Source organism: Diuraphis noxia, unplaced genomic scaffold, assembly GCF_037042655.1.
Source record: "Diuraphis noxia isolate RWA-SAM2 unplaced genomic scaffold, SU_Dnox_SAM2 contig0002, whole genome shotgun sequence".
Taxonomy (NCBI): Eukaryota; Metazoa; Arthropoda; class Insecta; order Hemiptera; family Aphididae; genus Diuraphis; species Diuraphis noxia.
Window position 1 is genome coordinate 61,826,509 of NW_028301712.1, and position 26,736 is coordinate 61,853,244.

A 26,736-nucleotide genomic window follows, 5' to 3' on the forward strand; every position below is an offset into this window, starting at 1 on the left:
ATAATTTTTAATAATTCAAAACGTAATGATATTTTTGTAGCATAGAAAGTAGAAATGTTATCCCTGGACGCTGCGATCGACAAACCGTTTCGATCTACTGCACAGATCTTCAATTTTCCCAGAGGCAGGTCATAAACAAGTGAGCATACAAAAAACATGGTTCACCATTGTGTTTTCCAAGTACAAATTTTTTAGTAGACTTGTTTGGCGGTAAGTATTCTAGTATGGTGTTCATGCACAACATTTGGCTTACACTTTATTTTTAGGCCCAACAAATGAAATGCGTTTCAACAAACAGGAAATGATCACATTGGCACAACAACCATCTAATAAATTTGACAAAGAAGGTCTATTATTTGTTCGTGAACGCCAAGAAGGGTTTTTCAGAAGAACTGAAAGTTAGTATTTATAATTTGACTCATTGGTAACTTTGAAATGTGCAATTAAAAAAAATAAAACAAAGTTCAAACTTACCATTCATATACCCCTAAAGAGTTATAACACTATTATAATATAACATTTGCATAGTTTACATCAGCTTAGCATGTTTATGTATGAATTGTGTGTTTTGAGTACATAATTGTTTGGAAAATTGCATGATATATTTTAGTATAGTACTTTTAAATTAATATCATTGTTATTGTATTGGTTTAATAATACTCATAATTCTAAAATTTGAACCATATAACACGTGTGTTAAAACATAATGGCCAGTTTTGAAATAGCTGAAAAATATATAACACAAATGAAATTAACATAATTATTTTAACCATGTAAAAACTAAAAACCTTCTAAATATATGTTTGAGAGAAAAATTGATAATATACATCAAAAAACTTATGAATAAGTTATTAGGTATGTTTATTGTTTTTTTTTTTATGATTTATGACGATTATAAATACATTCTAGATAAAATTTAGCCCGATAATATGTAATGTTATTATAAACAAGTTCAATCTACGTCAATGAATAATAATTCATTCATAGATAAAGCTTATAGTAATAATATTTGTTAAATGATAACAATTTATTTAATTATTTGTTTTATCACATTTATTACATTTTTCTAGAACATCACAGAAGTGTCACTAATGAGTAATTACTTCATTCGAAAATTTCATGCAGTTAGCTACTTTACTTATTTATGTTTGTGGGATTAAGCATTCTTTATGAATAACTAATGCACATCTTTAAACTAATTTTACTTGTAAAAAGTTGTTATTATTTTGTAATATCAACATTATATTTGTATGTAGCATTATAAATTTATTCAACTTACTGTTTTGTTCTTTTTTATAATTATAGTTTTCTTATTTATTTAAAGAATCTAAGGTTTGAATTTTTATAAATAATTATGAGGTGGGTAATTCGTATACAGTTTAAAACAACAGTTCGGATGTGTAATGTGTAATAATTAATTTAAAATGTATTATTATTATGAATATAACTAATTTGATTATTTTTTAACTCTTATATCTAATTATAGCCCTGCAGATTTAAAATAAAAATAAATAAATATAAAATTTAACTTGTGTGAAAATATAAATTAGAACTCTAATGATTTAAGTCATCATGGTAAAGAATAAATACAATGTTATGACTATATTTTCATATCTTATGAAAAAGAAAATAATTATGTTTATTTTTGAAATTATGTTCTTTGTGTGGATTTCTGAGATTGTGAATTGTGCTATTCTTGCATATAATTAATGGAAATCTAACCATTGCATTTTGAATTATTTATTTTTTGTTTTGTTTAAGAGACTAAAGGTCTTATGTTTTTCCAACACGATTGATTTTTAGACTATTAGATTTATTTAAACAATTTCAGAGAGAGATTCAAAACGAAGCAAAAAAAGAGAACGTCTAAGCAATTTGAACTGTTATGGCGGATCACATAAAGGTATATGATTATAAGCATTTAGAATACTTAAATAATTATATAATACATAAACAAATTATGAAATATATTGAGTGGTTTATTTATGGTAGAACGATAAAAATGTATTCTTATGTTTCATTTGAGCCAATCTGGTATTCAATGTTGCAAAATAACATCTATATAGTCTGTGTATGGTAAATACACATAACTAAAAATTTATGATAACTTTAAGCAAAATTGAATTTAAATTTTAATTAAACTAATCAATTTAGTATTTGTACAAAACAATATACATGTCTACATATGTATTTCAAATTTTATCATTGGATAGAACTTTAATTAAAAATTATGATTTTTGGTTGGCTTTTAATGGCTGATAATAAATGTAATTAAATCTAGAGAAATTATAAGCTGTAATAATGTTTTTAAGTCATTGTCTTTCCCATTTCTGTATTTTAAACAGACTGTACATATAGTTGTCCATTAATATTTAGCATGAGAATTATATACTGTTGCATGATACATCCATATGCGACCCATTACTAGCCAACTTAACAGTTAATTGTTCATTTATGTTGAAATAATCTTTGAACTTTTAGTTTCTTTATGTTGCATGTTGATAAGTGATAACTTTTTATGTAAAAACTCAATGTAAAATAATTAATTGAACTAATACAATTTTATTATTTCATTATTGTTCTCATATAATTATGAATATAATAACATAATACCTATAAGCCTTTTTCATTGCATTATCAATTTACAGGTGAGAATGATTTTAATTAATTTCAATATATTGTTATTATATTATTTGTTTTTTATGTTAAATGTTATAATATATTGGGCAGTACTATTTATAGTATGTTTGATTTTATAAATTTTATTTAAATAGCCATAATATTTTCATGTTAAAATCAAATTTCAGTTTAAAATATTTTATAAATCACACTAATATGTATTTATAATTATTTTTTAAAGCTAATTTTGAGCGTTGGTGTCGATTAAGAGGAAATTTGCTATTTTATCTTAAGTCTCATGATCAGCTATCAGATTTACTTGGTGTGATTGTTCTACAAAATTATTCTGTACAATTAGACGAGTCTCCACCAGATGGACCATTTGGTTTTCAAATAGGTAAAATTTTCCAAGTTAACATTTTCATTCATTGAAGAACTTAATAATTAATAAAAACTAATAATTTAATTTAATAGTATTTGAAAATGGCATTTGTCAACAAATTGCTGCGCATACAGAGCCAGAAAGAGATTCTTGGTTAGAAGCTATTAAGCAAGCAAGCTACGAAATCATGCGGGCTAGACTGTTGGATTTAAGAAGACAATTAGAAGTAAAGCGAAAACCTGATTTAGATATTAATATGTGGAGATTACGCAAAAATCAGCCTAAACTAGGTATAATTACCTATTATGCATTTCCTATCTATTTATATATATTTTTTAATTCCATATTTTATATTATATGTCCATGTTTTAGATCTTACAAAAGTACCATTGTGTGAAATATGTTTTTCTTGTGATAATCTGATGTGTGATGGGCATGGGCGTTCTCCAAATCCAGCTATTGTTGTATCAATTTGTATACCTAGTGAAAATGTTTGGATAAACTATGCTAACACAGAAGTTATCATAGATAATAGTAATCCAACATTTTTGAGAACTATATGGTTACAGTGCAGTGACGGATTAACTGAGGATTGTATCCTTCGAGTATCAGTCTATGATGTCCGAGAATGTATTTCTGGAACTGCTGTGAAAATGGGACATTGCGAAACAACACTTTGTTCGTTGTTGGAAACTACTCAATCGGGAAACAATGGACAACGTGTTCGTTTGCCTCTGTCATCACCAAGTATTAGATCCGATTTAGATAAAATTATTGGTTTTGTGTCCATGACGATTTGTCGCCCAGACAAACAGATTGGACATAACATGAGTACAGAGTCCACACCATGCAAATCATTAATGTATAATAATCATAACTTTCCTGTAAGTTATTTAAAAAAATATATTAACTTTAATATATTTATAGAATATACTTTTTAATTATTATAGATGGTAAACCATCGAAGAACACAATCATTACCTCCAAGACTTGGATCCAGATTACGTGTTCCATTACAGAACTATCTGTATTTATTATTTGATAATGTATCATTTGTGACTTATCGTTTTCATTCTGGCCTAAGGGGTGATATATCTGTTTATGAAATAATGGCAGAAAGCAAGTTATGCTTTTATTTACCACAACAGTTATTGTAAGCATTTAGATACTTTAATACTTATAAAAATTAAGTAGATAGCAAGTGAAAATTAATCTTTCTCTTAAATAGAAACATATGGATACTTGAAGAAAAGGAACTTTTACAAGAAGTATCAGGAATGGGTGAATTATCTGAACCTTGGCACTCAAAACAAGTAGAACTACTTGACCGACATTTGCAATTATTACATTTGTATTCACAAGCCAAACAAAATCTCGAAAATCAAAAGGGTAAATTTTAACATTTTTGAAGATTATTCAATATTTATCATCTATAATTAACTTTGAAAATATTTCAACCTTATTTATTTGTTAATTATTGTAATTATAATGTTTAGATGAATATTATGTTACTCTATACCTTAGAGATTATTAATTTATGGATATATATTTAGAATCTAAACAATTGTTTACTGTAAAAAAATGTAATTATAAATTTTTGTTAGGGGTTCATTTTAAACCAAGTTCGCGTAAAAATGATCGTTCTTTAGAGTTTGCACCAACAAACTTACATTTACAACGCATTTGGGTTCAAAATGATACTCTAAAAAAGAGTGGATTTTATGATACAATTACAGTTGGCGCATTTACAGCACATTCACATAAATCTAAAACTGGAGGATTGATAAAGTAAAATAAATTTCTAAGGGAATAGTAAATTTAATATTTATGTTTCTGATAATATATATATATATATTCTAGATTATTACAACAACTCAAAGAAGCACCTCTTAAAACAAACAGCCATGCCATGGCTAGTAGTAAAATAAATATGGCGTTTGATGCCATTCAAGCAATTAAACTTCTAAGACGAGAGGTGGTAGATGCAATGAAAAATTTGTTAAATTTAGCAAAAGACAAACAAACTGCAGGAATGATGCCAATTTGTAATGATATGATATCCAAAGTAATTATATTATTAAAAGACACATTAAAAACCTTTTTAATGTTTAGAATTATTTAATAATTCTTGTGTTGCTTAATAAGTTTAGCTTTATCAGTTACTTATAGTTATTCACTCCTTCCTGTTATATTTTATTATATGAAATGAATAATCCTATTGAACTAACATTTCTATACAATGTGCTCAACGATATTAAAATATATAATGTTAACATTTATTAATTTATAGACTCGTATTTTGCTAAGCCTTTGGGATCCAAAACTTGTTGAAGAAGCTTTAAATTTTATTGAAGAACATAAAGTGACACCCGTCTTATCAGATGACAACGAATCTATTAAAAATACTTCAAATTATCATGTATCTCCATTTAAACGTATAGCGAGCCAGATAAATTTTGATCTTCAATCACCAGATACCGAAGATTTATATACTCCGGAAAGCCCAAAATGTTTGAAGGATTTGATGAAGTTTGATTCAAAAGAAATCCAAGAAGAACATGATTTGAGTGGTAATGAAGACCAACAACAGTTTATTGTGTTTCCGGAATCTAAGGGCGAAATGGACTATAACCAAGAAGATGCAAACCATATTGCTGGTGTGTTTATGAATCATATTTAACATTATACCATATACCATATATTTTTGTACTGAAATATTATGAAAATATATTTAAAAGGAATATTTTTAGGTTCAAAAGAAAATTCACTACTGAATGAAAGCAGCAATGGTATGAAAACAGGTCAATTTTTGGACACATACTCAATGTGTAATTCACCGTCAGCCAACTACTATAAGCCAACTGAAGAACCAGAACCTTGGGAACTTACTCAGTTGAATATTGAAGCTAGTATTATGTGTCTTGTGAGCAAAGTAAAATTTTTGTGTGGCCGTTGCAATAGTCCAGCAGTGAGGTTAAGGTCTCAAAGAAGTCGTAGCTTTCGTTCAAATTCATTAACAAATCAGGTAAATGATTTTTACTTTGCAAAGTATTTATACATTTTATGTTTTCTTTATAATACACATTTTTATATAAAATAAAATTATAAAATATGCATACAATGTCTGATATACGCCAAAACTATTAATATTATTTAGTATTTATTATAACTTAAACATATTTTAGGCAACAAATTGTCATCAGCCTGTGAGCTTGGATTCTAAAATTACTCAAGTTGACAATAGTGATCCACATACAACAATTAATAACAAGTGAATATTTATTTTTAAATCTTTTATTTAGTCATAGGTAGAACAAAGAAATTTATTATTTTGTTTTCAGTGCACCTTCTAGAAACAAGTTTACAGAAGGACTTGATTTTAACCTTATGACTGATTGGGGTTCTGAATTAAAACCAAGTATGCGTAAACTTCGTCAAGCTATGGACGGACTTTTAAAAACTGCTAGACTTACGCATAGTGTTTTTAGAGTACAAGAGGATAAACGGTCAGCTGAAAGGTCATGCAATGTTCGTTACCGTAGACATGTTTGTTTTTCACAAGCGGTAATTAAAATAAAGAATTTAAATTAATTTAAAGAACATTTGATTAAAATATTAATTTTGCTTTAGTTGACTGCTCTGGTTAGTGGTTTGATGGCGAGATTGTGGTGTCAAAAACCTGAACCTGAATTCTTGTATGTACTGTCTTCAATTGGTTGCTTAGCCTCTTTTGAATGTCTATTAAGTTACTATGGTAATGAGATCGACATGTGGGGTGACATGGTTGTTGCCATCGAAGATCTTGCCACTGTGAACTTCACCTTATTACCATTATCGCAAGCTGTTAGGTATTATTTATAAAATTATAAAAATAATGTATATTTTATAATTGGTATTATTTTTGTAGAGAAAATCCAAAAGACGAAATCATGCCACGAATTGTTGGTTCTAAGAATTCTTTATGTGTTTTATTACCAGTGCCTGATTTAATTCAATCTTTGTTGCCTTCGAAAAACATTGCTCCATTTCGGGTTACACCAGTTTTTTTTAATATGGGTATTAATGAAATGGCAACTATTGCAGAAAATCTTGGAAATACAAAACCACAGGATAGCAGCAATATTGACAATTTTGAAAGATTAAATGAATTCTGTTCAAGATACCGAAAACTTAATTTATCTAATAATGGTGATTGTGAGCGACAAGGAACTTCTGTAGCAGAACTAATGAGCACTTTAAAAGATTCATTACAAAGCAGTAAAAGTAAAAATGTAGAGATACTGCAAACAGCAGCTACAGTGTGTCGCCTTTTAAAAGGTAGAATATATAAAATATTGATTATATATTTTATGTACACGGGGTATGCAGGGTATGCGTTGCATATCCTGCGAGTAGTTGCTTGGGAACACATGAACAATTACTCAGTTCATAATTTTGACTGGTTAGTTAGTGTTTTATTAAATGGTATTGCGTTTTAAATATAGAGTTTGGACTTGTTTTTAATTTCATTATGGATGGTTCTCAATACTGAATAAGGAAATATTGGTTTTATTTTTTGAAATTATTGAAATTGACACAGAGGTTGTAATTGAAGAACTGAAAGTCCTTATACCAGGAAATAGAAGGCTTGAGTTATAACTATTATGTATGATGTTAATTATCATTTCAATAAACATGTTTGTAAAAAAAAATGCTTCTCATTAAATTAAAAAAAAAAAATGCTTTTATTCAAAAAAGCATGAAAAACCTTTTTTTATTCTAATAAAAATTAGTAACCAGAAATTTAAGATGAAATGTCGTGTACATTAATTTTAGGGTTGTTTATATCTGTGGAGAGGGCCATATTTTATCAGCTGCATACCCTGCTAACAAAGTCTGCGTACGCCTTTGATGCAAATAAGTTATTAATGATTTCATTATTATTGTTTATGTTGCTTTTGTTTTAATTTGTGTTTCAATCTGAATAATTTTGAGATATAAGCTTTTATCTTAACTTAATAATTACTTTTAGGTTTAAGATTTACAAGCTGTAAAAGTGCCAAAGATCGAACAGGTATGTCTGTTACACTAGAACAGTGTTCTATTCTGAATTTGGAATATGGACTTGCAGAAAGTGAAATTCAAAGGGCATTAGATTGTATGAGAAGGTATATATAATTTTTTTAAATATTATAATAAAAAAAAATAGGTAAGAAAAACTTACGTTTGTCATAATATGCCATGTGAATATGTAATTTCTTTCAGTGAGGGGTGTAGGAGAGAAAATGCATACAAAAACACAGGTGTCAGAAAATATGCTTTTAACAGATTGCAACACTTTACCTTACCACAAATGTACAGACCTCCGGCAGGTACTTATGGATCAAGCCAAACTTAAATGGTTACCATGGTTGCTATACCATTTTGTTATTTATTTTATTTCATTTTATTTTATTGATTTTTCTTTCTTTCGATTGACTAACAAATTTTTTTTTAACTTAATAATGTTCCTATACTGAGACTGCTGTCTGATATACTTAAAACCTCTACAAATAATTTTCTTAATTAGAAAAAATTCTCTTATCATCATTATTCATATTTATAATGAATTTTATCTTCAAGAAAAAGAATAACTACTATACTCTGTCCCACAAGAGAACCTGCCGAGAACAATGGGAGATGTCAGGGAACTTTGAACACGTGGAGGGGATTTGACGAGCTCATTTTAAATTTGCAAGCCTGGCATAGTTTCTCGTGGGCATAGGCGGAAATGGAGAGGGGCTTAGCTCTAAATATTGTAATAGCCCCCCCCCCAAAAAAAAAAAAAAATGTCAGGTTTCATGTAAAATGTGATTTTATTTGACTATAGTTTTTTTTTAGTTAATTTAGCCCCCTCAGAAATTTCTTTGGATTTCCGCCTATGCTTGTGTGACATAGTATAATTATTTTTCTTCATTGGTTTTGTGGTTAGATTGAATTAAAGAAATACAGTAGCCGCCTCTTATTTTAAATGAATCAGACAAAGAGGTTTTTTCTGGATTAAGCAAATTAACAATAGCGGTTGATTTTGTCCTTGATATATAGATATATGGTAGTTTGTTTTGTCCAGTTAAAGATTAAATGGTACATTCTGTATTAGTTATTAAATTGCGAAGTAAATTATCATTACGCGTTAAATACTTATTGAACATTAATCTGGTTCTATGATAGTATGACTGAATGCTAATTTAGTCTGATATTCACATAGGATTATTGGAAAACTTTTTGGGAGGGGTTATACTCATAAAAAAATTAATTAACAGAAAAAAAGATCTTCACTTTGAAATATTTGATTTTTACAAATATTTAGGGAGGAGGGGAGTCACAACTCCCTAATCCCTCTCTGGTTGCACCATTGCTTATCATATATTTGTATTATGTGCTGGGTTGCATGAACAATGAACATCACTAAACATTTTACAAAACAATTGTAAGCAAATTGTCCCTTGAACATGATTTAGCGCTTCAAAATTAGTCCATTTCATTTTATTGAACCATTAAATCAATAAAGTTTCCATGTAAACTGAATTCAATATATACAAAAATAGGTTTATACGACAATTGATATTATTTAATCCTGTATTATAGTAGATAATATCAAACAATTTTGAATTTAAAAAAATAATCATAATATTTTAGATTTATTGTATTTAACAGTTAATTAAAAAGTGTATCTGCTTTAATTACCTTATATCAATTATCAATATTATTTATCTATTTTTTAAGACACTATGTGTGCCAAGCTAAGGTAAATAGTTGTTAATCATTAATCAATTAAATTAATATTTCTTATTTACAGTTAAACTTAAAATTTTTTAATATTATATGGGGTTGGTCTCCCTGTTATTGATATTAAATCATAGATTCTCTTTCATCTATGGGTAAAATTATGTTGCTCAAAATGTACAACAGAACCTTGAAATTATAGTATACTATTTATAATATTTACTTACCTACTTTTAAGTTATTTGTGTATTTAATTTTCATTCAAGGTATAACTTAACATTGTATATGCCCAACATACAATATACAATTTTATGTTATTGATAAATAGTTATTTCTAAATTTATAACCATTATGTTTTTTAGATTTTATTGTTAACTAACTTTTGTTTTTATTCTGCACATCTTTATTTTAAAAATGATAGCTGGAAATGTTACCACCATCAACTAAGTGATTTAAAAATGTTCAACAAATTTATTATTTGTTATGCAATTAATTTTTATTTATTTGAGTTATTACTTTAAAATTAGTTTTTTTTATCTATTCTTGTTATATATGTATTTTTTTTTTAATAAAAAACTTATGTCATCACATAAATTGAAGAATTTTTTGTATTATGATTGTATTAGTAAGTTTGGGCTTACCTTTATGTATTATGATATCTGACATAATATTGTATTTGTTGCGTTGTATCAAATTATATTGTAAATGGTCTTATGATCTGATATGCAATTTAATTGTTTTAGATGACTTAGAGTTTATTATTAAATAGTGATTCCAAACATTGTGTAAGTATAATATAAATCATAATGTACAATTCGTATATTTTGTATTACTATTACATTTTGTCTAATACCATTTTGTTTTTAATTACCAATTATTACTGTATTTAGAATATTATGTTTTATATTTAAAGTAATATAAATTATTTATTAATAGTTGATGGCCCATTAACTATCTGCTATCATCTACTATTTTGGATATTAGATAATAATCTGTTTTAGCTATCTTACATACAGTATACTTAACTAATCCTTAAACTCTCAGTCTGTTATAGTGTTATTTTTAATTTGTTTTATAATGATGAATTTAATTTCTACTGTAAAATATATTTGTCCAACATTAATTTATGGTGGACAAATAAATAGCAAACTAAAATAATGCAATTTAGTAATAAAAATTACAGAATTTTATAATGCTGATACATTTTTTAATTTACAAGTTAAATCAGCCTTACATTCTTCTTGTGGTAAGAATATTTTAAACTATTTATTTTTATCACTTCAAACAAATTTTCAATAAGTTTATTATTAATTCATTTACAGAAATATCTTCCTTTTTTCTATAGAATTATCAAATATGTTTTATCTGCTTGCAATAATTATATTCATTTTTTTTATTAGTTACAAAAATAAGCCAATATTAATATCATCTTCATATTGTATAAAACAGTAAGTAAAACATTTGGTAAAGAAAAAAAACATGTGCAATTATGAAAATATATCAAATTTACAAATAAATTAATTTTATAAATACATTTAAAAAAATTAACAATAGTGGCCACTTCTTAAAACCACAATTCTCCTAAATCACCTTCAGTTTTAATATCCAAGCTGTCATCATGAGGACTGTCTTCATCCGAATCGCTGATTTCCAAATCATCTTGGATATTAGCACTGGCATGGTTTTTAATACTTGACTCTGAGAGATCTTTTTCATCACTTGTGTCTAGATTACGACTACCTGTAGGTAGGAAGTCTGAAGGATCATAATTTGGGTCGAGGTCCATACTTTCGTCAGCTATTAAAAAAACAAAAATTATACGCTGTTAGATTAGTATGATATTCGTATTTCACCTTGGATATGATTGGAGAAATTTTCAGGAGCAGGATTGTATCCCATGTTACCGAGCAAAACCATGGCTTCTGCAACTTGTTGACTGTCGTCATCAGGCGGATTTTCTCCAACAACTTCCATGAAATCATCTTCTTCACTCGAACAATGTAAATCTAAAAAAAAAAATTATAACAAAATTTAAAACCATATAATATAAATTTTTTTTTTTTTTTTAAATTACCATCTTCTAATATATGATTAGTTTCTGTTTTGAAGTTGCTATCTGGATCCATTTGGAATTCTATGTCTTCAATGTTCACTTTGTGTTCTCTCGGTGAATTTAAATTCTAAAAATTTTTTATTTTACTTAGAATGTCAACAGAATTTTTTTTGAAATTATTGATACAAACAAAATATTTTGTTTTACATAAATATCATAAATATGTACTAAATAATAAGGTAACAAAACATACATCTTCAACATCTTGCATATCTGAATAATCATCCTCTGCGGCAGAATCCATTTCTACCTGTTCTAGAGCTCGTGCCTGAACTAAACTGATATTTTGTTCTACTTGAGTCAGGTATTGATCAAACTGAAGTTTATATGGAAATTATTAGTCTGTCTTAACATTTATTGTTTAAATTACTTACCTCTTCTAATGATTCTGTGGCTACACTTATTAATTTTTTTGCTTGTTGTGTAAATTCAGAATCTTCGCCATTATATGCGACACTGTTTTCATAAATTAAATTTATGTCTCCCAAAAATTCCTTACGGTTATGATATTTATGACCTGAAAAAAATAAATATGTAACATATGACGTTATAAAAATGATTTAGTGTATTGTACATAACCACTAAAGCAGGGGCAGATATTGGTGGCTTAGAGCAGAATTTTTTATAATATAATTTTTGGTCAATTATGTATTAAATCTTTAAAATATATTACTACTGAAAGTTTTCAACCTATACTTAATATTTGTAGTAAAATTAGCCAAAAGGTGGGTCAGTTGCCCACTCTGCATTTCTTGAGCACACATTTATGTAGATAACATCATAAAACCAAGTTCTAATATTTTCAAATTATTAATAACCCAACTAAAGTATTTTAGTAATTACTAATTATGGTAATATACTAAGTAGTAAATATTTTAATTGAACATGTAATTATGTTAATATTTATAATAAATAATAAGGATCAATATGAAACAGTTTCATGATGTACCTATCATAGTATGAGAATATAGAAAATACTTTTATTTTAAATTGTTGTGAATGCTTACTACATATTATGGTATTATTAAATTGTTCACCTTCCTCTAAATGTATAACATAGGAAATTATATATTCTGAACATAAAAATTACAAAAGCCCTTAATTTACTGGAATAAATTAGTTTATTATATGCCATATAATTTGAAAAAAATACATTAAATTTATAAATTTTATAATTTTCTGAATCTTATATTTTATTTGGCTATTCAATGATCCTAGTATGACATAATATAAATATTTTAATGTGTGAGATTTTCCCTCTATAAAAGCTACTTTTTTTTTTTATCTTTCTGGTTGTGTTCCACATTTTGCAAGTACACATTGTGTCTTTTAAATATTTAGCTTATTGTTCTTTTAGTAGAAACTACCCCATTAACTTAGAGAGAAAATTGAAGCATTTATATTCTCGATGTTAGTTAAAATATTACTGTATAATAAATATTAATAATCAATAAGTGTAGAACTCACTAGAAACACGCGAAGCGATGGTTTCTAAATCAATTGGTTGTTTAATGACATTGTAATAATCCTTGACTAATTTACGATTGACTGGCTTCATGAATGGCCATGCTTCACTCATAGTCTTCACTTTACCAACAACATTATCCAAAATAAATGTTAAAGCCACTTGGTCATTATCATCCAATAGTGGATTGATTGCTTTCTCCAGTAACATGAGTCGTTCTTCTTTTTCATGTAGACGATCTACACAAACACCCAACATACGTCGAGCAGCAACTGTTAATGAACTCTTGGCACCTAAAAAGTATTTGCATTTAATTTAGGTAAGTATGATCAAAAAAAAATTGTACTGTCATTATTTATTCACCATTATACAAAGTAGAATTTTCAACAATTTGATTGACATCGGAAAGAAATTCTTCACGGTTCTGATATTTTTTCAAATGAAGTCCATCTCTAATAGATTGTAAATCCATTGGTCTCTGTACTATATTGTAGTAATCAGGCACCTTCTGTAAAATTCAATTTTTAGGTGAGCTAAACAGATGAATTAATTAGATAACTAATAATAACAAGTTATTTTACCTTGACATTAACTGGATAAATAAATGGATGCACATCGGGCATACCACGCATTTCATTTAATATAGATTCAAATATTGAGGATAAAACAATTAATGGGTCAGTACGGCGTCTGTTGGCAGAACGATCGGGTTTCTTTAAATAATCACAGTGCAGTTCATTCTTACGTTTTTTGTTGCGTGATAATGCATCTTTAGGTACTTTCAAAACTAGTGATCTCCTTTTCACTTCTTCAGCATGCTAATAAACAAAGAAAATGTATATCCATATACAGTACATAATTAAAGTATGGGTACATGCTAATTTATCGTGAAAAACAAACCTTGAGGAGTTTACTGGATAATGTGACTTTTGTACCATCTACATTAACCAAATCTTCGTCCTCTACGTTCATTTGTTTTTCAATTTCTTCTTCTTGTTCTTCAGTAAGTGCAACATTAACTGATGCGTTAGGATTTAGATTGTACTGTGGACAGGCTTTATTTGTTCTCATGTGACCAACATTACCACATGCTCCACATCTGACTTTTAAGTCAGGTTTCATTTTACTGGGCTTTGGTTTACGTGGTCTTGGCGGGGTGGCTTCCATGCGTGGCTTAGGTATTGTAACTGTGCCGGAAGTGGGCATTGGTACATCATTACTCAAAGAATTGCTCTTGTTGACCATGGAGTAACCAAAACCTTAAAATAAAACATAAAATATAACAGCAGTGAATACGTGCATCAGGTAATATGAATTTACCAGGCTGTGGTCTGGTATTATTAGAAAAACGTTCACGTTCTTGATTCCTTTTTATACGTCTCAACTGTTCTTGTATTCTTCGTTTTTCTCGTTTCATCTCTTCTTTCTGTGCTTCGTCCATAAGGGCATATTGACGAATAAAACCTTCATCTCTCGTTGTTCTTATTTTTAGATAAGCATCAATAACACCCGGTTTACGTACAACTTCTGTTCTAGTGTACTCTTTCCCATCTGAACCTTGAAATGTTCTATATATCCTAAGAACTCGACCTATAAGCAGAATGAAATGGTTAATTTCTCTATTCTTTATATGAAGATTGAGTTCTGTCACACCTGGTTGTCCAGTAGATGAAAATTGCATACTATCATCATCATCCATTTTTTTCTTGTCTCTTTTACGCAAGTCGTCATTGGAAGAGCATCCCATAATCATTTTACGAAGTTCATGACGTTCTTGTTCTTCTTTTTCACGTGATAACTATATTGAATAAAATTATTGGTGTTAATTTATTATGAATTCAAGAAGAAATTTAAGTACATACTTGAGTGCTTGTTTTTTTATTTGACAGCATATTTTCAATGTTTTTCCCCATTTCTTCAATATCAGAACAATCTTCTTCATCAAAACTTTCTCCTTCGTCTGTGGACAACAATTCATGAGATGAAAGTACTCTATTTTGTAAATCAAATATTCGTTGGCATTCTTCTTTGTATCTAAAATATATTGATAATAATTATTATATTTCAAAACAATCATGCTTACTCTAGCATAATTATGTGTTACAATTATAAAATATTATATGGTAAAAAGAGGGAGTTATGAATCCATATGTAAAAATAATTACTATTTTTATGTTGTATTTGAATACTTTTACCTTTCTTGGTGTTCAGCAATAGAAAAACGATTGCCTCTTGAAAATTTTGTCATTCCTTCTTCACCAGCTTTAGCTTTTTCAGTTGATAATGTTCGAACTACATCAATAACTTCCCATCGAGACAATTTTTTTATTTCCTCTTCAGGTACTGCAAATTTTCTTAATAAAGCTTTTGCATTATTTAATGACAATCGTCTTAAATCGGCATCTGTTCCAGTCACCATACGTTTAGGTTGAGCTTCTTGTTCTTCTTTATTCAACTAAAATTCATACAAATGCACAAATGTTTTTTTATTAATAAACAATGGCTAATATGGTTATATAATTTACTAAAATAATAATTTATACAGGATATTAAAAATAACATACCGTTGGTTTGTTAGGCACTCGTACATATGAAAACCCCTCTCCACACCCTGTTGGGTCTGCAGGACCAGTGAGTTGAAGTAAACACTTATTCTTCATAGCTTGTATGTATGCTCGTGTTGTCATCCATGGTGCAACTTTTATTTCGTCATCCATTTTAAGTTGCATTTCTTCATCATCATCTTCTAAGCTAGTTAAAATAAATTTTTCTCCATAACCAGCATCCTATAGAAACATTAATAAACAACAAAAATTCAATACATTAAAAGAATTTCTAATTTACTTTAAGTCTTTGTTCGGCTGCAATCATACTAAAATAAGCACAACACTGCTCTGGTGATACCATGGCACGAATTTCTTCTTCCGATGGTAAACGGAAATCAGGTTTGATTACCCACCAATTAGAATCAGACCCTAAAGTAATACAATTTAAAATACATTATAAAATGTTATTGTTGATTAAATGTATTAACTCCCTCATATTATCATTACTTACCAGTTCTTTTAAAGTCAGCACATAGCTTAAGACGTTTACGAATGCTGCTTTCTGAATGTGATGGAAATGCTTTTTTAATGTCATCCATTTTTATGCGTCTTGGATAATCAGTACTTTTCCAAAATAGTCGATAAATAAAAACCTACTTGGAAAAACAAAGATTAAAAGAAGAATAAATAAAAAAACAATTGTAGTTTTTACCTGTAAAAAATCCCTCACAAAATTGTTGGCACGTTTAGAGTTTGGACCAGGAACTTCATACAATGGACAAAGTTGACCAGATGTAAATAAAGCATCTATTTCACGTATGTAATAGGCATGTCTAAAAAGTAGTAAGAGTTAATAAGTAATAGAATATTTATTATTAGAAACTTAGAAAGTTAATATATATAGTAATAGGTAATATTAAGTATGTTTTATCTCTAATACATTTAAGCCAAAATTAATGTTAACTCAAATTTATTAAATTCAATAGAAAAATAGAACTTAAATCTAAAAATCTAAAAATAAAGTACTTCAATTCAACTTATACACTTGACTTTATATAACAATATAACCTCAGTTACCTTGTTCTTATGAGTAAGAAATCATTTTCTAAAGGCTTGTGTTCATATATTGGTGTTCGATATAAATTATTTTCAATAACTTGAATTGTCCTACCAGGTGATAGCACACCCAAAAATGGTGAAGTATGAGCATACGCTATTTCTCCAAATCGTAAATTTGGTGGACCAGGATCTTTACCAATTTTACGTTTGTAATAGTTTTTAATTTTAGAACACATTCCAACCTACAAAAGATATTTAAACATCAAATTTTTAGTTAAAATAAATGTATACACACATACTTGATTTAATAAAGGTGGGTGTTCTTCACAATATTCTACAAGAATAATTGAGCCATCTCGGCCAGTTAAATCATCTGGTGTTCTCATGAAAAACACATCTCCACCTCCAGAAGCTATTCGTTCTTGTTCTCTAAGCTAAATTAATTAAATAGTTCTTAATTAATGATGTAATTACATAAACAAAACAAAGTATACATAATTAAAATGTTGATTAAGATAACATTTGGATGTGCAACATAGAAATATATGTTATTAATTTATACATTTTATTCAATATTTTGTTTACCTTTGCTTTCTTTTTAATGTTTTTCAAAAGAGGCTGCACAGGATGAAATATAGGCTGAGCAACAGCACCATGAGAATAACGTTTCATAGGAGGACGATGAAAATTTCTTAAACGCATGGGTCCCATATGAGTTTGTATAAATGGGGCTTTTAACTCAACAACAGGTGTTGAATGTTGGATAATATTGCCACCCCCAACTTTAAGACGTAATGATGTTTCAGATGACCTTGGTTGATAGTAACTGTAAGTTACACGACAAATATAAAATTTCATGTTTCATATATTTTCGGTTGTTGTCAAATAAAATATTATAGGTAAAAAAAGTAACAGAAAATACTTATTTTATTTAAACACATACCAGTCATTTGATACATTAAATGGATCTCTGTCTGGAGACTTAGGTGGAGGTAATGGAGTATCTTCTTCAAGAACATTAATCACTCCAGCTTTACCTAGTAGAAGTTTTGATTTTTTTACATGTGGATGAGGAATTTTTACTTTAACTGGAGTAGCATTATCTAGTCTTTGTTTTGCAGGATCTACATCATCAGGAACACCTAATATAATGTTTTCATCATTGGGATCTAATGTTAATATTTTTGGACGCGGTATTTTTTCCATATTTTTAGCATCCCAAATTATCTCATCTTCCCATGTACCATACACCAATTCTTCATTCTCTACTGGAAATATAGAATACCAGGTATCATCAGTGGTATCATTAATTGGCTGTTGCTTTGAACCCCTTAAAATGAATTAAAAATATAAGTTAATTTAGTCTTAAATACATGGAAAAGCTGTAATACGACTAAACAGTAGCATAAAATAATCACCCTAAGAGTGGTTTTAACTGTAGAGACTCAGGTATATGCCACTATGTCAATAGGCAACTACCATATACCAGACATGTATAAACCACACATTGAATTAATAAAACAAAAGAAAATTATCATTATTGTATTAAGGGGTTAAAATATTTTTTTGGAAAGTCTTCAACACACAAAGTATTTTACAAATTTGTTTCATCTTCCCCGATGTTATACGCAACATTTTATTTTGCTTATTTTTGGATATATACAGTTTTAAGAGCAATGTTGTTTATTTATAATTTGAAGAGCTGTTATTAGGTGTGCTCATGTATGAATGGAATCAAACACATTTCTATACTTACTCATAGATGATGTCCAAAATTAGAATCAAAATTACTAGAAATGCTTGAACATAAAAGTAGTAATCTAACCTTATAACCTAATATTCCCCATATAATAAATTGTACTGTTATACTACACACAAATTATTATTATATATATTAGATAAAGCTTTTTTATAGAGAAAACTTACATATTTGATTTTGGAGTCATTTTATTTTGTGATTGTGATACATTTATGTTGGACGTAGCTAATCGTACTGAACCACCTGCAAGAGGTAACATTCCTTTTCCAGGCTGGCTAAAAGCCTGAGCAGTACGATTAGTACTACTCGGTACCCAACCAGCAGCATTAGTCTTGCTATTCAATTTTTGAAGAACTTTATGTTTAATATCTTCTCCATTCCATATTATATCATCTTCCCAATGCAACTGACTAACCATTAAATAGGCGTCTTCTGGATATGGATTTTCCTCTTCATTGTTTTCTACATCTTCAGTCTGAAATAATGATAAATTTTAATAAATGCCGGTACTCTTTTATTTTAAGGCAACAATGAATTATTTTGAAAACCGAGAAACTTTAAATTAAATTCCTAAAAAACAATAAAAAATGCCCTAAAAAAATATGTAAATATGACATAAAAATGGCAAAAAATGTCCTAAAAAATTACAAATATTAGTTTTATAGTAATAAAATAATTTTTTTTTTTAAATATTTTACTCTATTTTACTTGACATAAAAATGAATTCATAGGAAGATAAAAAAATAAAAAATATTTGCTTTATAAATTTATCAAAGCTTACAAATTATTTAAAAATTAAAATCATTGCATTGTACAATTAGAGCGTATTTTATGTTATCGAAAGTAAATGAACAACAATTATCTGTAAATAAATATTTATGATTGGAAAAAAACTTCGCTCTACGTCCACCGTCCACTTAAGTGATTGGGGCAAATCTGAAATGTACCAAATCATCCGGAAAACACTCACTTGAAGCTTCTTCACCATTTAAAATTTTTTAAATTGTTGAAAACGACAAATGTAATCGTCGAGATGAAAATGAATAGGTACTATTATAATAGGTACTGGTAATTCCAAATTTTAAGTTATCTGCATAATGGTCAACAAGAGACGATAAGAAATTAACTAGTGTGAAATCAGTAAAAATGACTAAAAATTTAGGAAAATGACCTAAAAATTTCAAAAAATGACTTAAAAAGTAATAAAAACCAAAAAATGCAAAATAAAAATTAGTTATTCAGATTCACATGCTTATGAAACAGATTTGTAGCCAGGAGAGCATCGTCTAAAAAGTTCCAAAAAAAAATGCAAAATGCATTAACTTCTGAGCCCTACCTATTACTATCAGTTATATTGCTAAAATAAAAATAATAATATAAATCCCAACAAAGTTCTAGGTATAAGCAAGTTATAAAGATATAAATCTAATTAATAATTCTGAATTTTATAGAAAAAATAATATAATACTATTTTGAGAATATTGGCCCTATGCATTAAAAATGTATTAAAAACTAACAGACTTTAAAAAATACTTCCTATACTTTGTTTTAAAATAGAATATACCAAACGCAACCGATTTCCATCTGACGGTTGGTGTGCATCTCCTAAATAATGGCACAGGAAAAAGGATACAGAACTGGTATATTCTTTTTTGGAACAAAGTATAGAAATTATTTTTAATTTAAATACAGCACAATTTTTGTAATGTACACGTACTTTATTGTCTTTAAGTTTAAAACCATAATCAAATTCTTCCCCATTTTCAGGAACTCCCAGCATATCGTACCACAATTTAGCTGGGCCACCTCTCCAGTATGCTTGGTTATTTGATCCATCTTCATTTTCTTGTCTGTTTAGATTAGTTTGTTTAGAAAAACTTTCAATTGGTTGTAAAAATTTCTCCTGAAAACTTTTAATTAACACAAATTCCATAATAGCATGTATATAATATAGATAACAACCTCATCGTCACAAGCAATAAATTCAGGGTCTGGCAGTGAACCATATTCAAGACATAGGAGTTGAGGCTTGGTTTCATTGTCAGAAGAATTATAATCATTTGCATCACTATGTCTTCTTTTTTTACGTTTTGTTTTTACGTTTCTCCAAACTTTGGGTAAACGGCTAGATTTATTGGGCTTAAATAATCTAGAAAACCTCAACACCTATAATCAATATAGATTAAAAACAATAAAGGTATTTATTATTTATATTAAGTGTATCAATATTACTTTTCCAACTCTAAAATCAGGAAATAACGTTGTTACATCAACATTTTCATATTTAGAAGGTAACATAGCAGCCAGTGGTGTTTCCAACCGCTTGGATTTATCAGTTTGTTTATTGTTTTGCTCATTGTCACCGTCGTAACCACTCTCTAGTACTTGCTGCTTGAAGCCAGCTGTCTCTTCAGCTAATTCGTCAATATCAAAAAAATCCTGAGCGGTAGATGACTTCTCTTCAACGACATTTGTATCTTCAAGACCATTTTCTATTCCTTGTAGTTCAGAAGAGTCAATTACCTCAGACACCATCGAACTAAACCCAAGCTTAGACAAGGATGCCAAGTATTTTTTTGTATCTTTGTCCATTAAGTCATCATCTTCAAGTTGCCCGCTCTCATCAATGTTCCCAAACATAAAACTTGTCAAGTCGAAGTCACTCTGTTGAGCTTCGGAACTGCTGTCGTCGTTCATATTTACAACAACGCAAAACTGACTACCGTAGCAAATTATTTTTGGTGAACAACTTAGGTCTTAGGTGATTTCAGTTTTCGAGAAAAAAAATTAATATTTGATACTTAAGCTTAGTTAGTGCCTTAGTGGTTCACTCGTTCACTGGTTACACTAATTGTAAAACTCAACAACTGCATAAAAAAAAGGTATAAGGTATAACGTAAAATGTTTATGACTTAATTTAGATAACAATATAATATGCTGTTAAAAGTTAAAAGTAAAACAATGATAACATTACAGCTTAGAAATGTCAAAAATAAAACAGAAAACATGATTGTTTTGATGCTGGTAGCACTGTTTGAATATAATTGAGATAACGGTTTAACAGAGGGAAAGTTAAAGCGACTGAAGTACAAAGATATGAAATAATTGAAAATACTAAATAGTATGCTCAATGCTCATCAACTATAAAAAAAAATAGTGATTTCAGAATCAGAAATTTAAAATAATATTTGTATTTCCGTCTGATAAATTCAGTAAACCAAACTACCAAAGTTTATAAATATTAATTTATTCATTTTTGTACATAATTAAATTGTTAATTCACTATGGCACTAGGAACGGATATGTATGTGTCTTGTATTAAAATATTCGGTGTTCCAATTGTTCCGCCACTTGTAAGTAGATAAATTTTTTCTTAATTTGTTGTTGTTAAAATAATATAGCATTTTGTTAATTTTAATCCTCGGATATAAATTAATAGACATTTGAATTTGTTCAAAAGACTTAGGTAGGTAATTTATTGTTGAATTTACAGTAATTATTTAATATTTTCACTATCTGTGGACTAATCACATTTTAAGGAGTCTGATTATAATAATGTCATTTACATGGGGTACATAAGTAAATTATTACATGTTATGTTTTAATTGAACTTGCAATTTCACCATGATCCCAGGGAACCCTATTTATATACGATTGTTTGCATAGTAATTTTACAGGAGAATAATGCATCACAGTTTCAGTCTAAAAATAAAATCACTATCAGAAACCTCATTAAGTCCAAATAAGTTTTATATTAAAATAGTTTCAAAGTATGGATCATCCAGTAGTCAATCGAGTATTTGGCTTAGTTTTAATTGAATCGTGATTGTTCAGCATAGAATTATTGCTACTGATTAAAGTTCTTGTTTAAGATAAATGCAGTGACATAATTACAGTCACTTACACCCCCTGGTATTATGTAGGAGGCACAAAGATATGCTTTAAATCCTGGAGACACTGAACATTATACCTATTAAAATACAATAGGTACCTACTATATTTCATAGATTTTTCCAATTTTTGTTAACTTATTAAAAAATGTTGTTATCGCCATAATTCATTTCATATAAATAATATACAGTATGTCCCGTTAGAATTTACCCACTAACCTCACAAAATGATGGAAGTATCTAAATTCTGGTTTTATAATAACACACAGGGAGGAGCACTACAATTATTTCATTTTTAAATTAATTTTAATATTTTAGTAAAAATTTTAAAATATATTTTTTATTTAATTGTTTCCAAACAAATTAAAAATAGCCATTTTATAGAATTTATTTTTCTGAAAATATTGATTTCCAACATTTTATTTTCATTAATTTCCTGATTTTGATATTTTTTCTAGTTCTGAAGGAATAAAATATGATTATTACTAGGCACACTGAAAGTGTTCGGTCAGCTGTACAAGCATGCACGCGACGCGGCAATTCACATGTTTGATAAAACTCCGGTGTTAAATAATTCGCAATTTTTCTCTAAATTCAAAGTTGAGAAATTAATCAAAATACAATTTTGAAATGTCATTATTTTCATAAAAATAAACTACAAAATGCCTATAGTCAGTTGTTTTGGAAATAATTAAATAAAAAAAAATATTTTTAACTTTTTTACCAAAATATTAAATAATTTTAGTTCTTATCCCTTTGAGTCTTATTACAAAACCAGAATTTTTATATCTGCATTATTTCGGGAGATATCACAATGGGTAAATCCTTGTAGGACACCCTGTATTATATTTTTAAATGTATAATGCATTATGGTACAGATAAATCTCATACAATGTTTAAAATATACAGATTTTATCATTTTGATATTTGTTTATGTTATATTGTAATTGAATATAAAAAGATACTTATAGTAGGTACACACGATCAAAGTAATAAGCTTTAAATATGCTTTAATTTGTCATTATGATTTTTATTGGGCCGAAAAATTTTGCACCTGCTAAAATTTAATGGAATCACTTTAATGGGTAGATCAATACTATAAATATTTTTAACATGCTTGAAAAATATTAATCTATTATAAAATTACAAAAATAGAGAATAGAGTACAGTTAAAATACTATTACTTAAAAAGTTATTGTTTTTTTAAATGTAGATGACTGATCAAAAAAGAAACGAAATGAAAGAATATAAAGAAAAAGCAATGGCTTATGAACAAAAATTCAAGGGTAAAAGAATTAGTTTGGATAGCGGAGTAATGACAGCAAGTACAGAAATGCAAAAAATTGAGAACTTTGAATCTCCTACTTCTGTATTAAAAGAAATTGTTCATTGTGATATAAATGATACTAACAAAATAACAATTTTTAATGGGACAAAAATTGATGGTTCTATTTCTCCAGAAACACCAACATTAATTTCTGAAGATAATGAGCATAATTTTATTGATAATTCTTCCAACAAGCAATCAACAAATATGAAGTCTGATTGTGTTGGTTTAACTGAAAACTCTGATGACACTTTGATCTCACAACAATCATCTAATTATAATTTAACTGTAAATAATTTAACCAAGATTAATGAAAATAATTTAAATAATAGATCTCTTTATAATGAATCAAGTATTGAATCTGTAAATCAAAATTTTTGCGACACTTTGGTTCTGAATCAAGAACCGACTCAACTTTTAACTCTACCTAATACGACTATCCATGTTGATGGAGATAACATAATATCAACAAAACAAATACCTCGTTTAAGAAGTAATTCATATACTTTATCATCACCAAGTCCTATAATGGTAGCATTTTTAAATAGTCAAGTTCAACAGCAATTAATGGAACCAAAAAATTTAAAAAACAATATTAACTTTAGTAAAGAAAGTAAATCTGAGCCAATTAATATTTATACAACCAATGACTATGATAAAATATTGAAAGCTAAAAGTCTTTCACTCAATTCTGTTCCTAAATCATTTCAAAAACAAGAACTTCTAAACAATTCCATAAAACCTAGTTTTAATAAATGCACAGAAAATATCCCTGATCAAAAACAAGATGATAGAGGAAGCTTGACTACAGTTGGAACAAATTTTAGTAATGACGAAAGTATTGGAGGAAGTGTGATAACTGTTTTCAATGGTAATAGTTTTGATAATAATTGCAGTCCCAATTCAATGACATGCAAGTCTATAAAACATTGTTGTTGCCAACATAGTGATGATGAATATTCTTTAAACAGCAGCAACATACATTACAAAACTCTTGAGGATTTAAACCTAGAAGCTGAAAATTTACGCATAATGAAGTTAGATATTGAAAAAAGGCATCAAGAAGAATTGTCTAATTTAATAAGAAAACAAAGGGAAGAACAGGAAAAAATTGCAGTTCGGTACTATTTAGTATCACAAAGTAGATCTGGAATGTCCTTTGATGGGTCTGAATGTTCAGAATCTACATCAAAACCGATTTCATCAAGTCCTCCATCAATTCAATCTGGAATCACAGTCACTAATGACAAAAGTATATTATCCGATTCGTCATCAATTATTTCTAGTTATTCGGTTAATAAAAGTTTGGTTTGCTCGTCTCCAAGACAAAGAATGTCACCCCGTTCTCCACATTTGCAGCAAAATAATATTAAATTATATCATAGATTACGTGGAGGATTAACAGCAAAATGGACAAGAGCTCCCACTGAAGTGGAAAACTCTGCAGCAACTATTATAAATGCTGGCGTTAGAGGTTATCTGACCAGAAGACTATTACGTACTGAAAAAGCTCAATTGTTTAAAAAGACTATTTTGGATTCATTGAAAACAGCTTTGATGATGCATATGGAATTAAAAAAACAACAACCTACTGAATCTGATCTTGAACTCCATCGAAGAATCATCAATCAGGTAATTATACTCAGTCCAGCAAGAGAACGCCTAGGAGAACCAGCTCTAATAGTAGTGATGTGGTGGATGTGCAAATTTGGCGGGTTCTCTCGCTGGACAATATATGTATTAAAATTAAAACGGATTTTAATCTAGAACATTATTTTATTTTTTTTTTAATATAATATTTATAATATTAATTATTTATTTAATTTTTCATTAGCTTACTACTGCCTGCTATGATTTGAATGATTTGATTTTGGGAACTATACAAGAAAGAATGGCTGTAATTAGAGGTGATCGTGATCGATTGATGGCTGTAAAATTGCGCCGAAAATCAAGTTCAGCCTTGGTGAATAACAAACAGTCTCCAATATTGAATCAGTGAGTTTTACATATTTTTACAGTACAAAATAAATTGATCAATCATCTGAATATATATTTATTTTTATTTTTTGTTAATAGACCAAAGAAATCTAGATCGGGTTATTCATTATCGAAGAAAGCGTCTGGCAATTTTTCTGAAAAGAGTTCCTACAAAAAATGTTAATATTATCTATTTTAGTAAAATAATTTTATATATATTTACAATATTTTTAGTTTTTAATTTTTTTTAGTTTTGTTGCTAAAAACCACGGTTTTTGTTTTAGCACAATAGTAATTTTATGAAAAGTTCTCATTAGTTTTAAGATTTATACCAAAGATGCCGTCCCAATTTCGGTTGTTGTATACATTAAGAATACTAATTATTATAATTATTATGTTATTTTAACACTTACGAGCACTTTATTTTTATTTTTTATATTTAAATTTATAAGTTAACAAATTATATTTATGTTTGAGTGAAAAATAAAACCTTTAATGGAGTGGTATTATTATAAAATACTTTTTTTTATTTTTATCATTAGCTTTTAGTGTACAAGATAGCTCAACAATTATAAAATTATTCATAATACAACATTATATATTACATTTTAAAGTTATATAATAAAGCATCCAATATAAAAGAAATAATAATTTTTATGGCAGTTGTGGATTTTGTGCTGAGTATGGAATACATATTAAAATAGATATTAAGAGATTTTAGTACGTTAATTAAAATTAGGCGTTTGGCCTGTAGGGCAGGGCAGTCAAATAAAATATGTGATAAGTCATAGATACATTAGTTTAGGTGAAGTGTACAAAATGGAGAATCATTTAGGCCAAGTTGAATGAGTGGCT

At 28.1% G+C, this 26,736-nt stretch overlaps 3 protein-coding genes across 7 annotated transcripts; 2 read left to right on the forward strand and 1 right to left on the reverse strand.

The window, feature by feature from the left end:
- LOC107165428 (inositol polyphosphate-4-phosphatase type I A) lies at positions 1 to 8,881 on the forward strand. 4 transcript variants are annotated; one of them, XM_089219709.1, is made up of 18 exons: positions 1 to 139; positions 267 to 398; positions 1,832 to 1,903; positions 2,861 to 3,016; positions 3,094 to 3,291; positions 3,374 to 3,885; positions 3,952 to 4,154; positions 4,230 to 4,390; positions 4,606 to 4,789; positions 4,862 to 5,066; positions 5,292 to 5,658; positions 5,740 to 6,026; positions 6,187 to 6,272; positions 6,343 to 6,565; positions 6,632 to 6,849; positions 6,909 to 7,318; positions 8,013 to 8,148; positions 8,246 to 8,881. In XM_089219709.1, the coding sequence occupies exons 2-18, from the start codon at positions 281 to 283 to the stop codon at positions 8,376 to 8,378; spliced, it is 3,669 nt and encodes a 1,222-aa protein (XP_089075835.1). In that variant the 5' UTR covers positions 1 to 139; positions 267 to 280; the 3' UTR covers positions 8,379 to 8,881. The 4 variants fall into 4 exon arrangements, with proteins under 4 accessions (XP_089075835.1, XP_089075834.1, XP_089075837.1 ...); XM_089219708.1 differs by having other exon boundaries at positions 59 to 210; XM_089219711.1 differs by having other exon boundaries at positions 59 to 210; positions 5,752 to 6,026.
- A 2,223-nt stretch (positions 8,882 to 11,104) lies between these two features.
- On the reverse strand, positions 11,105 to 21,575 carry Taf1 (TATA-box binding protein associated factor 1). 2 transcript variants are annotated; one of them, XM_089219707.1, is made up of 25 exons: positions 20,920 to 21,575; positions 20,650 to 20,853; positions 20,405 to 20,590; positions 18,855 to 19,162; positions 17,872 to 18,258; positions 17,514 to 17,754; positions 17,228 to 17,362; positions 16,947 to 17,170; positions 16,582 to 16,702; positions 16,381 to 16,522; positions 16,168 to 16,298; positions 15,888 to 16,109; positions 15,519 to 15,778; positions 15,186 to 15,357; positions 14,977 to 15,121; positions 14,644 to 14,913; positions 14,224 to 14,582; positions 13,905 to 14,141; positions 13,687 to 13,831; positions 13,326 to 13,616; positions 12,233 to 12,375; positions 12,052 to 12,174; positions 11,820 to 11,925; positions 11,650 to 11,751; positions 11,105 to 11,542 (listed from the first exon to the last, which is right to left on the reverse strand). In XM_089219707.1, the coding sequence occupies exons 1-25, from the start codon at positions 21,382 to 21,384 to the stop codon at positions 11,310 to 11,312; spliced, it is 5,352 nt and encodes a 1,783-aa protein (XP_089075833.1). In that variant the 5' UTR covers positions 21,385 to 21,575; the 3' UTR covers positions 11,105 to 11,309. The 2 variants fall into 2 exon arrangements, with proteins under 2 accessions (XP_089075833.1, XP_089075832.1); XM_089219706.1 differs by having other exon boundaries at positions 11,599 to 11,751; positions 20,920 to 21,573.
- Positions 21,576 to 21,786: 211 nt separating this feature from the next.
- Cp110 (Centriolar coiled coil protein 110kDa) lies at positions 21,787 to 26,398 on the forward strand. The gene is made up of 4 exons (XM_089220669.1): positions 21,787 to 22,040; positions 23,791 to 25,536; positions 25,739 to 25,899; positions 25,981 to 26,398. Exons 1-4 carry the CDS (start codon positions 21,972 to 21,974, stop codon positions 26,063 to 26,065), a joined length of 2,061 nt encoding a protein of 686 aa, XP_089076795.1. The 5' UTR covers positions 21,787 to 21,971; the 3' UTR covers positions 26,066 to 26,398.
- Positions 26,399 to 26,736: the final 338 nt, after the last annotated feature.